The sequence below is a fragment of the Stylophora pistillata genome, chromosome 9 (genome assembly GCF_964205215.1).
Source record: "Stylophora pistillata chromosome 9, jaStyPist1.2, whole genome shotgun sequence".
In the NCBI taxonomy this organism is placed as follows: Eukaryota; Metazoa; Cnidaria; class Anthozoa; order Scleractinia; family Pocilloporidae; genus Stylophora; species Stylophora pistillata.
The window spans coordinates 17,637,160-17,650,200 of NC_142527.1; the positions used below are offsets into that span (position 1 = coordinate 17,637,160).

Sequence of the window (13,041 nt, forward strand, 5' to 3'; positions counted from 1 at the left end):
TGCTGTTATGCGAAACCCCGATGCTATTATTCGTGTCCGTATGCTGTTATGCGAAACCTCGATGCTATTATTCGTGTCCGCATGCTGTTATGCGAAACCTCGATGCTATTATTCGTGTCCGTATGCTGTTATGCGAAACCTCGATGCTATTATTCGTGTTTCGAATTATGTTCGTCTTAATCCAGGTCTTCAAAGAGCTCGACCGCTGTGGTCTGGCGCGAGTGATAGGTTAAGAGCCACTGACCATAAATATCGAGAATCCGCCGACAGTTGCAAAATTTCGTAATTCGTTTTATTTTTTCGAAAGGACCCTTTTAATGAACATTTTTCGAAAATTGTATCAAAAAGTTCTATCATGTTTTTTTTTTTCTCCGAAAAATTGAAAAGTTCGAAATACGCCTAAAGGTTGGCACACACGAGGGGACTAGTCCCAGCGACCAGTGTCATGCGACTAGTCCCTTTGTGTGAACTACTCATTTCTGTGGTCGCACGAATTCAAACTGGTTTAAGGTCGGCACACACGAGGGGACTAGTCCCTGCGACTAGTCCGTGCGACTAGTCCCGGCGACAAGTCTTTGAAGGGTTTACACGAGGGCACCGGTAGCAGGGACTAGTCCCTTAAAGTTTTCAGACGAGGGCACTCAATTGCACAAGAACATAGGAAAATGAAGAGGCAAAAGATGTTTCTTAGTCTGGGGCGTTATACGAAAACAATTAAAATTTGGTAACTTTTCATTGTAGCACTATTAAACATCAGCGCAAACGAACTACACTTATTCAGTCGGATTATTCATGTTTTTACGTGTTCCGTTTTTGTTTTTTTTATTTTATTTTTAACAGACACAGTCAAATAGGGTAAAAATTCCATCAAAACGGCTCCAAGACATCTGTATATGTTTACAAAACTAGAAATAGTTTTTTATTCTTCAGTTGTAGAAATCTAGAAGTCAGGGAAAATTCCTCATTAGAAACTGCAATGTTTACAATTACCGGAAGTCACGCATCATACTTACCCGTGATTGGCTTATTTACCGTTTAGTCGCAGGGACTGGTCGCAAAAACAGTTCACACGAAGGGACAAACATTTGTTTCATGCGACAAGTCCCTGCGACTGGTCGCACGAATTCAAACCAGTTTGAATTCGTGCGACCAGTCGCAGGGACCAAATTTTGGTCCCTGCGACCACAGAAGTGTGTAGTTCACACGAAGGGACTAGTCGCATGAAACTGGTCGCTGGGACTAGTCGCAGGGACTAGTCCCCTCGTGTGTGCCGACCTTAAATTCGTGCGACCAGTCGCAGGGACTTGTCGCATGAAACTAATGTTTGTCCCTTCGTGTGAACTGTTTGTGCGACCAGTCCCTGCGACTAAACGGTAAATAAGCCAATCACGGGTCAGTATGATTTGTAAACATTGCAGTTTCTATGAATTTTCCCTGAATTCTAGATTTCTACAACTGAAGTTCTGAATAAAAAGCTATTTCTAGTTTTGTAAACATATACAGATGTCTTGGAGCCGTTTTGATGGAATTATTTGACTCTGCGTCTGTTAAAAATAAGAAACAAAAACAAAAACGGAACACGTAAAAGCATGAATAATCCGACTGAGTAAGTGTAGTTTATTTGCGTTGATGTTTAATAGTGCTACAATGAAAAGTTACGAAATTTTCATTGTTTTCGTGTGACGCCCCAGACTAAGAAACATCTTTTGCCTCTTAATTTTCCTATGTTCGTGTGCAATTGATTGCCCTCGTGTGAACGCCTTAAGGGACTAGTCCCTGCTACCGGTCCCCTCGTGTAAACCCTTCAAAGACTTGTCGCCGGGACTAGTTGCACGGACTAGTCGCAGGGACTAGTCCCCTCGTGTGTGCCGACCTTAAACGACCGTTGTCCCCCCCGTACAGTAATGAAAAATTATGCAACTTCGGCAACTTCGTACGCTATAACGCGATGCAATGTCGCTTTTAAATTTGGTATGCTGGCAGATGGTCCGTTTTTCTCTTAGAAAATATTAATTTCTTGTTATTTTGTTACGTTTCAGTCTGAATAGTAACCCGTTGAAATAAAGTACCCCGCGTCTCTTTCGCAGAGGTAAATGAAGGTCAACTTCAGTGACCTACGAACAGGTCTGCCATATATACATGTACTTACAAATCCTAATGCACATCATCGTAAAGCTTTATCCTTGTATTTTAATTCCTCCAATTCTCTACCTTGACCCACTAGAAGCGGCTCTTCCAGGTTTACAAGAGTGTGGGCTATTTTGTCAAAAATGCGATGCGAACCACTGAACAGCTGTCACGACGCATTGAAAGGCCTTTAAAAAGGTCTTGTATGATATATTTACAAATCAAAATATATATCATCTTAAAGCTTTATCTTTGTAGTCTAATTCCTCTAAGTTTCTTTCTAGGCCCGCCATAGGCGGCGCGTCTAGCTTGAAAAGAGTTCGGGCTAAAATGACAAAAAATGTAATGCGATCCGTTGAACGGCTGTCACGAAAGAGGCTATGTATTTGGTACATTCCTGGCCAAGTTAAAAGATTCGCCTTGACCTCTTGCGTACTAATGCGACTCAAACTTTTAACTTGGCGACTGAAAATTCGATTTTAGTCGCCATTTTGGCGACTATGAACAATTGAGAACATTAAAAAAACCTGAAACCTGACATTCGTTTTTCTCTATGAACCAACTGTTGATTGTGTTGTCAATTTCCCGTGAAAAACTAAAACAAACAAAACAAGCCAAAAATCCTGGAATCCCGGCCTGAGTTCACGAGTAATTAATTTTCCAGCGAAAACACGCTCTAGAAAATCAGCGTAATCCGACCAGCGGATTTACATTGAGATCAGGAGGTCCGGTACTAAATGGCTATCCGCCATGTTTGATAAATGTTTGATAAATGTTTGATGCATTCGTATCTTACGATCTCTTGCATGCGATGTAACAGATTCTCTTTCCTAAAGTAACCCTGAAATGTTCTTTTTACTTTTTTCGCTTACTGCTTAAGGTGAGATTGTCATGCAAAAGTCTCTCCGAGTTTCTCCTTTTGTGTTTTCATGTTTTAAGTCATTCAAGATCGAGTATTTCGGTCTATCCCACAACCGCACTATCTGGCGACTGCATTTTTGCATTTGGCGACCATTTTTTCTCTGATAGTCGTCAAAAGGCGACTTGGAACTTTTTTTAATTTCGAGCCCTGCAAGCCTTTGTCAACAAGCTCAGCAGCAACTGATAAAGCCTGAGTCAAGCATACAGGAGCAAAGACTGCTGAAAACCTATCGCCTCTATCGAGGCTTTCAACACGAGTGACGGATACCTAAATTTTTACAGCGAAATCAGATTGCACAAATAATACTTGTTCAGATGTGTAATCTGGATGATTCTTATGTAAAGGCTCTGTGGAAGAGTTCTTACTCTAGCTTTGATGTTAAGTTCATGCACGTCATACTCATCAACCCGGAGTTCAACAAATGTCTTTGCCGTAAAGACAAGAGATAAAGGAAAGTACTATTTTCTATGGCAATTTACTCATGTTGTTTTATCTTTTTTGCCGTAAATCTCTTTGAACTTTTTTATGGTTTCCTTTTTCATTTTCTTGGTTTTGGTTTCCAATTCCACTTTCATTATAATGTCCTCCAATGGTATCTCTTGAATTTGTAGTTTCCCTTCTCTTATCCATTCTGTCCACTTTTTTGAGTACGTGGCATCCGATGCGTTCAATAATGTCGGTCTACGGTATAGTAACGTAGTCACGCTCCTACTTGGGGATGTTTGTTTTGTGATTATAATCAGTGCCTTCTTCAATACTTGGACTGTTCGATTTTGCAAGAAGGAAAAGTCTCGGTGGGTGAGTTTTACAGCGGAATAAAATTCAGTGTTAAATTGAAAACAACGTGGACACCTCGGTTTTCATTGGCTCACAAATTTATAGTGATAAAATTGAAATGATCGTGATCTGTGAAAGGTCATCTTTCAAACATGTCACTTGTTTGCTGTAGTGTAATCTCACAGGAAGGAAACTCAGAGTCGAAAGAGGCAGTCGCGTTGACATTTCTCAACTGAGTTCGTAGAAGGTTCGTATTTTTTCTTGGGTAGTTTGGAAAATATGGGAATGCCAGAATTCGGAACCGGAACTGGAACCGGAATACTCGCAATTCCCGGAATGACCGAAAAATAACAAATTAAAAAAATGAATAAAAGTAAATAAATAAAGAAATAAATAATAACATTGATGATTAAAAATGAATGGTAAATTCACAACTTAATTAAATAATTTAATACGAAAATTTTCTCTGGGGGTCCCGAAAAAAAACACTTACCGGCACTGTTCGTGGAGATGCACGTATTAGAATTAAAAAAAGTCTGCGTCAGGCCAGTAGCCCATACAGCCTAAGCGACGAAATATTTATACTTTCCCTTCCCCCTGGATGGGATGCTAGTCCATCACATGGTTACTCCCCGTTTTAAATTCGCCTCCACCCATTTACACACCTATAGGATGTCTAGCCAGGGCGCCATAACCATTAGGCCTGCACGCTTTTCCAGCCGGAACCATTGCAGAAGATTAAACAAATGCAATATTTCCAATTAGTTTAAAAATCTCCGAACTATTACAAGTGAATACTCTACCTTAAATATATATCTTGTACTGATGGATTCTTCTAAACAAGGTTTATATTCAAAGGTATATATTCGAGTTATTTATGATAGACGCGAAAAGGTGTCGAGTAACTGACGATTTCTCAATTTCATTTAACTGTAGACGGCTGGTCTTAATGGTAGCTGCCTTGATAGTTCCCAATGACGGTGTGGTTAATAATTATTTAAGGTAGAGTATTAATTTGTTTTAGTTCGGAGCTTTTTACAATTGAACTATTAAACTAATTGGAAATGTTGCATTTGTTTAATCTTCTGCGATGGTTTCGGCTGGAAAAGCGTGGCGGCCTAATGGTCATGGCGCCCAAGACATCCTACAGGTGTGTAAATGGGTGGAGGCGAATTTAAAACGGGGAGTAGCCATCTAGCATCCCATCCAGGGGGAAGGGAGGGTAGAAATATTTCGTCTCTTAGGCTGTGTGGGCTACTGGCCCGACGCAGACCTTTATTTAATTCTAATACGTGCATCTCCATGAACAGTGCCGGTAAGTGTTTTTTTTTTTGAGACCCTCAGAGAAAAATTCCGTATTAAATCATTTAATTTAGTTGCGAACTTACCATTAATTTTAATCATCAATATTCTTATTTATTTATTAATTTACTTTTATTTTTTTAAATTGTATTATTTTTTGGTCATTCCGAGAATTCCGGGTATTCCGAGTATTCCGGTTTCGAATTCCAGCATTCTATATTTACCAAACTACCTTTTCTTGGGGATCTTGATCTCTATCAGTTGGAAGTTGATACTTACCGTTTGCGAAGGTCGTCTCGGTACCAGGATTATAAACTATGGGGGTCTCACGGTTGTCGTTCATGGAAGTCGGCTTAATTTCGATCTCATGGCGCACTATCAGCGGAGCGGTAAGTGTTGATAATTAATTATAGCCTTTGCTTTGGGAGATTGCAAAATGCGGCTATTTTTTTCGTTATCATTTCTCGTATGAATTTTTTTGGCTATAGCATGGATATTTTTCAGGGTTAATTGGCGTGCATGGATTTTTTTTCATTCAATTTTCCCTTTCGCGAATATTTTATTTTTGCACTTAGCTCGCCCTCACCCCTTAAGTATTTTAATTGTCCGTCGTGTTTTAGCGGCGAACAAGAACCGGAAGCAAGGCCTTTTCTCTTTTTATATGCCTTGACGATACCACATTTGTATTGATAAGCGTCAATACTCTTATGGAGGCGGTCTGCCTGAAAATTTAGACAAAACCACCACGGACGTGGACGTTTCGTCAGCTTTTGTAATCGTTACGGTGGCCAATTTACCATTTTAACTTTGTTGATATATCCAAATTATTTAATTTTGTACTAGTTAGTTCATTCCAGATTCTTTTTTGGCATTCCAAAGAGGTTTTAGCCGGTAGATAAATTACTCCGAACAATTAAAAAATACCGGAAAAGCATACGTGATGACCTACTCCAAAATAAAACTCTGTTTAGAATCTAGGTGTTTGCCGCATACTGAGTGGTAGCTCCATCACTTGAGCTTATTTCCTTACTTGAACCTCAGTAGCCAGCCAAATTTGTTTTCCAATAATTTCATATCACAAAATAATCTTCTTTAGCTTTCTTAAGCTGACTTTTCTTCCTTAAAAAAAAAACCTGTTTCAATTGATTGTATGAAACGGTGAAACTTTGTAAACCATTACTGAGATGAACGCTCTTTTTGTTGCATACACGGTACATGCGGTCTTTATTTCTTTGTCGGGTTTTATCGTTGGGTGAGCTCGACTTCACTGAAGAGAAAAAGAATACTAGAATATAGACTGAAGTATATATGATCCTCTTGGAGTATCCGGGTATCGATCCCGGTACCTCCCGCATGCAAAGCGGGCGCTCTACCAACTGAGCTAATTCCCCTTCTGATGCCTTCTTTAAACCATTTTTTGTAGTGAATGCTCAATAATTTGTAAACATTCCCTCCTTTTACCGAGACCTTTGTTTATCTGCTTTCTCTCACGTTTCCATCTGAGAATAAAAAAGCCCTTAAAATACCAACAAACCAGTTGAAAAACTATAAGCGGATAATCGAGGTTTAGACCGTTGAAATAGGTACGGCTATATGACGGTCTTAACTATGACACTCGTCTAAAAGTTAGCCAAACCGAAATTGTACGAAATTAACTTTGTCTGACATATTTTCTTGAGGAAGAACTTTGATGCGGAAGGTGTTGAAGAACATTTTTCTATGCTAGCTCAGTATTAAGATATGTGCCGCCCCAAAAGGCTTCTGCGCCATTTTAATTTGGACTTAAAATGAGTATGGATTTTGACCACTACAGTCTTAGTACTGGATCGATTTTCAAGGGAATCGCAAGAGCGTCCCAATGATTTCGTCTGATTAAGTCCAGATGCGTGAGAAAGAGGAGTTCCAAAACTATCTCATTCAAGCTGATCTTGGCTTCATCCAAGTCTGGAAAAGTAGAAGGAGGGTATGAAAATGATGTTGAAAAATGAAATCTAAATCAGGGTCAGGCTTAAGAGAACTTGGTGTTAAAACTCAAAAACTTTTTTCTCTGCTGAAAATGAAATATAGAAAAACAGTAAAAGGATTCGGGGAAAAATATAGTTTACTGGAATTTGGTCCGTGTGAGGGTTGAACTCACGACCTTGGCGTTATCAGCACCACGCTCTACCGACTGAGCTAACGGACCAGATAACGGACCAAGCACACCTATTACCAGCTAAAGATAAGATTAATTAAGTCGGTGCGACAGTCACCACCGTGTGAGCGCTTTTCCGCGCGCCTTCATCCCATAGTTCACGCGGTACCGATGTGATAAATTTCGCTGGCTCAATAAGCTTTAATTTGAGCTGATACGGAAGGCAGTACCGGAATCTACTACAATTCACACTGATGACAACAACTTGCAAAACGTAAAATCCTCCAGAGGAAATAAATATGAAAGACGCTGTATTCAATGCGTATCCCACTGTTTTTGCCTAAGCCATAGCTACATCTGTCGTCGGCGCTACATGTAAATCCGACACTGAAAAAGAAAGACTTATGATAAGGTTAATCCATATTATAAATATTGGAAGAAATGAGCTATTGGGGATAATCATTTAAAAAAGTGGTGCAAAGGTGCGAACTGTTCAATTTCTCTAACGTTTGGTCAACAGCCAGTCAATTTTGCTTAATCGAACTCTTGAAATCATATGACGCATTACAAACACGGGGCTGACGATTGAGCGTCAAAATATAGGAAACAAATAAAATATGTAGGAAGTGAAATGAAAAACAATGGAGAATCCGGGTATCGATCCCAGTACCTCCCGCATGCTTAGCGGGCGCTCTACCACTTGAGCTAATTCCCCGGTTACCAATATGACTGATGATTTTTTCGAGTCGATATATAACACTGGAAAACGGATGAAGCTTTTCTGTCCACACTAGGACAGAAAAAGCTACCTAATCATTCTAAGCCACATATGGCAATCTGCGGTCTTTCCTTACACTTAGGTAGCACGGAAAGTCGTAAAACTCTTGAACAAAAGCTCATCTTTCAAACCGGCAGTCTAAATCCCACAGGGATCAACGAACGCTTTTCATTCCACTAATTTATTCCTGTTTTTCTCGTTGCCATGTTCCCACCAATAACGTAGCTCCATTTTCTGCCTTTAAAAGCACACACAACCCACAATTCCTCTCTTCGCTCTGACGAAGGGCTAACGCTCGAAACGTCAGCTGTTGTAATCGTTACGGTGGCCAATTTACCATTTCAGCTTTGTTGATATATCCAAATTATTTGGTTACCCCCACCGACGCAGCCCCAAACACTTTCTTTAGAAACTATCAGCCTTTATTCATTATGATTGGAACCTTAGACATGCGTCTAACAAGGGTCTAATTATCTCGCCAAAAACTATAAATAACAGCGAGGCGATAAATGGCTCCGTTTTTTCAGTTGTTTCCCGTCCACATTGAAACTCAAACCAATTTGAAGAGCGTTTTCTTAAAGCTTCGTTTTCGATGGACAACATCAACAGTCTTTTGTTTAAGTTTCCTTTTTGAATTATTTGAAATTTTACCTGGCCGGTGGTTAACCAAATGTTAGTCGAGGCAGGCCAGTCTATGAGAAATCAACAATACCAACAGTAAGATACAACAAGAGAAAAATAAAGGAGACTAAATAGTTTATAAATTAGATACAATGAAATATATGAAGTTCATATATTTTGTACTGCGGTATTAGATACATATGCACGATCCTCGCAGTAGATAGCGCTATTAAAGCAATAGCGAAAATCAGACCTGAAAAAAAAATCAGGCCTGTACGGTCAGTGGTTCGAATCCCGTACAGGCCTGATAATTTTTCAGGTCTGATTTTCGCTATTGCTTTAATAGCGCTATCTACTGCGAGGATCGTGCATATGTATAGTTTATAAATTGTAAGAGGATGGAAAGATTGAGAGCATTAACTTTAAAATCATTAAAATCAGCGAATTAAGGTCTTCACTATGAGGAGAAATGCTTTGAAAGCTCACTCCGAACGAATCTGCCAACGAAAACACGGAAATCAGAAGAAGTTCTGGAAGATCATAAAATCATATGTACCTTTGCGTGAGAATGCTTACAACGTTCATATTATCTTCTAAGACAATGACCAAAATCATCAAAGACCAATTGCAAATATGTGCGAGACCTAACAAAACCACTGGTTGCGATCTCATCCTGCCACTAGCGGTAAATCAGTTTGTAGACGTCCTTTCTGCTCACAAGTTAACCATATCATTCATCCAAAAAAGTCAATACAACAACAATGGAAACTTGAAAAAATAACACCTTTCCACTAAAAAGACTGTCGCTTGAAAAAATCAGACTATGGACCGATAGCGATTATGCCTTCACTATCCAAGGTGTAGGAGACATTTGTCCATTCGCAAATAATCCCAGACGATGAACGAGTATACCACAAATACGTGTACGCATACAGAAAGCATCTCGAATGAAAAAACTGGATAACAACAATATTAGATCTAGAGTAGAGTACAAATAAGGCGCGAATCGAGTGCAAATATATAAATCTTACTAGACGTTTTGGTATGTAGTATCGCTGAGTATTTTCGAGTTGTGCCGTATTTGTACGAGTCCTAATATCTATAAGGGTGGACAAGTTATTCCGAACACGTGTTGGCTGATCAATGGAAAGAATGAGATAGCAACTTTGAGAGCTTCCAAGAACTCGTGGCTTCTCTGCGGCGGAGAGGTCTCAGATTTTAAAAGGTCAATATCCTAATTAAAGTGACTTTTTGGCTTCTTTAAAATAGCTTTGAAAATGGTCTGCAGAGTTATGTTGTCAGTATATGACACAGCAAAGTAAAATTTTAACCTTAAGGGCTTGAAAACCCTCATTAAAGGTTCTCTCTAAGACCAAGCAATTAAGCGGTTCGTCAAAGATCATTCCGACACCTCCAAAGCTAAGAGGTGTCGGAACGAATTCAAATGCATAGCCTGGTACTGTTGGGCAGCAATCGACAGGATTTTAATTTGAAATGTTGGGTTCTGAGATTCTAATGATATTAAGGAGGAAATTAAGTTCTTCCAAGGGTTGAGTCTGAAGGTTTTCTAAATTTCGATATATACTTTTATATCCGAATGGAGAATGGAGAATTCTTTCCGGATAAGAGAGGACGTTACGCCCACATACCGCGCTTTCAAATTTATCCTTTGAAGTGTGGACGGGACCAAGGTAACTCAAATGATTAAAAAGAACTTTTTTAAGGATCGAATCAAAATTGAATACTACCCAGCCTCTCTCCAATTAACCTGTTTATAACAAGAGCAAACATTACCTCTTTGAATAAGTTCTGTAGAACATTCTCTTAGTCTGTAAATTAAGGCTCTGTATTAGCAAAATGAGCGTCGTGCGTCTCTCTATATTTTTCAGCTTTATCCTGGTGCTGGTGTACTTTACACGTAACACATTTGGATTAAAAAGAGGTGGGAAACCATCTGTGAGTGAGATCAGCAAGAGAAGTGGTTCGACAACAGGTATTTATCAGGCTGAAATTTGGAAATGGCTTTTTGTCCCCACTTACAATTTTTTGCTATTTTCCTTGCATTTTTTAGCAGTGGCAAAAATATACATAATTGCATGGGAAGAGTAGTAAGTTTTTGTATATAATAAATATAAAAGATTCGAGGGCTGTGGAAAAACAATGATAAAGGAGCAGTGAATATTTGCCCGCCTGTACGTAATTTATTTTTCAGTCATTAATACCATTTTGCCTTTTACGCATCTAATGACGATTATTGTGAACAAAATCACAGTAATACAAGATTTCAAAGACTGTGAATCGTTCTGTAATGCCCAAGTGTTAAATTGGAGAGGCTGTTATTTTAATCATTGCACAAACACAAGAAATTTCGTGGTGTGAAGATGTTTTATCACCTGCTTTGAATATTTCTGAAGTGACTATTCGTTGTCTCTCCTTCGACAGCTCTAAAAGTGATCAGTCCTCGTTTTGACGAAATTTTTGAACGTTTGGTCAGAAATAAGATGAAATACATGAGGGTTGCAGATTTTTTTGTCCCGGTATGAAGCGTGATTATGGCCAAATTTGATTTGCGACGCGTGAATTTTTCAGAAAGGCATCCGTGTCCTAAATTATGAATCAGCGTGAGGCGTGATTTGCCTTCTGGAATATATGCAACCCACGAATTTTTTCTTTCGTTTCGTGAAAACCTTAAATTTTCCCTCAAACCATCTGTGCGAGCAGATAGATTTGACATTTATTCCTTGTATAGACGAGACGCGTAAAGTCTTTTTACCGTAAAAATCTTCACGCGTCTCGTTGATGCGTTGGTCTAAAACGGTTTTAGACCAACGCGTCTGAAATCTTAACATAAATTGAATTTATGTTATGCTAATTTCTTGGAAGATCACAGATATTTGCATGGCTTCATTGCTTCAAAAAAATATTTGAATATAAAACATCCTTTTTGTCAAGCATGCCCAAATAGTTCTGGCTCGGTAGGAAATTTCCTTCGTGAGCTCTGTGGCAATCCTTTACCGAGAATGGGCTCACAAATCGGAAATCATTGGTAAATAGTAAGCTTCTCACATGCAGGCCGGAGCTCTTCAAAGAGACGTTTTACAACACATGATTTCGCCAAGCGCGATGCTTTGATGGGGATTTGTGAAAAGATCACGAGATTGAATATTTTGCCAATTTTTATGCCGCGTTAGCGATATTTTTGTTACCAAAACGTCCGGGCATTATTTGAAAACCCCCTTCCCCTCTGATAACGAATATCTCTGTGGAGTTCATCATCCAAATAAAAGAAACCTTTGCTAACATTGCTCTATGAATTCAATAACACAAGGGCTAGAAAGAAATAATACATTGAACTGTCAATCTTTTGACCCTAACCTGACTTTTGCGTCAGCTTTGTATTATGTAGATGTGACAACTGCTGATGATGAGTGGGGAACAGGAACCGATGCAGATGTTCTTATTCAAATCTTTGGAGTCAAAGGAAACACATCAGCTGTTGAACTAACCAAGTCAGGCAACCTGTTTGAAAGCGGAAAGTAAATACAGTACTACTAATATTTTAGTCTACGATTCCCGAGAACAGAGGGCCTGATTCGATAGGTTATCCATTTTTAAAGGAAAACTATGCTTTAAAAACCGATATATTTATATACTGAAAAAGTGCAACTTCCCGAAGTTTGAAATTTCAAAGAGTAACTATACGTTTAGAAAATTTTCTCCGAAATTAGATGACAACTGAATTCGACCACGAAGCCTCCATCTTTAATCGTGACAACGAATAGACTTCGCATGGAATGTCGATGTGACACAGCATTAGCTCATAGAAATAAGGCCCTATTCGGAGGATGCAGGTTCCTGGCGGGATCTGTTTTTGATAAATAATAGTGACGCTTTGCGCTTTAGCTCGAAAGACAGTCTTGGAAGGATATGCATTCATTCATTTCTTTGATTATTCATTAGCCCATTCAGTTTTGCTTCATGCGCCGTTTTATCTATTTAAAAGGTTACTACTTTGTTTATAAACCTCATTATTTTTTTGTGAACGAATTTTACCAAAGCAGGTAACAATCAACCTGAGTTGATTGTTACCCGTCTAAAATGTCTATCCGTTTTTTTTTTTTTTTTCCAGCACTGATAGATTCATTTTGTTGGAAAAGGCCGTTGGTTCTCTGACAAAAATTGGTATCAGAAGGAATGAAAAAGGACTGTTTGACAGCTGGAAACTAGCGCTGGTAGGAGTAATATCCCACTTTAATACTGGCTTCAGATGCGCATACAGTCTGAACCAACAATAATTTGTTCGACACTTTCTTTTTTAACTAAATACTTTAACATCAAGCGTTGTTTCTGATTCGCTTATTAACAAATAACACTGTACTG

At 38.9% G+C, this 13,041-nt stretch overlaps 1 protein-coding gene and 2 non-coding genes across 3 annotated transcripts in view; 1 reads left to right on the forward strand and 2 right to left on the reverse strand.

Moving 5' to 3' along the window:
- Positions 1-6,446: 6,446 nt before the first annotated feature.
- On the reverse strand, positions 6,447-6,519 carry Trnaa-ugc (transfer RNA alanine (anticodon UGC)). Its single transcript has one exon. It is a non-coding gene; the product is annotated as a tRNA-Ala (tRNA).
- Positions 6,520-7,240: 721 nt separating this feature from the next.
- On the reverse strand, positions 7,241-7,313 carry Trnai-gau (transfer RNA isoleucine (anticodon GAU)). Its single transcript has one exon. It is a non-coding gene; the product is annotated as a tRNA-Ile (tRNA).
- A 3,110-nt stretch (positions 7,314-10,423) lies between these two features.
- The window catches only part of LOC111322359 (lipoxygenase homology domain-containing protein 1), a 3,428-nt gene continuing 810 nt past the window's right edge, over positions 10,424-13,041 (forward strand). The window contains exons 1-3 of the mRNA XM_022925446.2: positions 10,424-10,654; positions 12,053-12,197; positions 12,791-12,893. Coding sequence (XP_022781181.1) covers positions 10,519-10,654; positions 12,053-12,197; positions 12,791-12,893 — 384 coding nt within the window. The 5' untranslated portion in view covers positions 10,424-10,518. The remainder of the gene's footprint in view (positions 10,655-12,052; positions 12,198-12,790; positions 12,894-13,041) is intronic.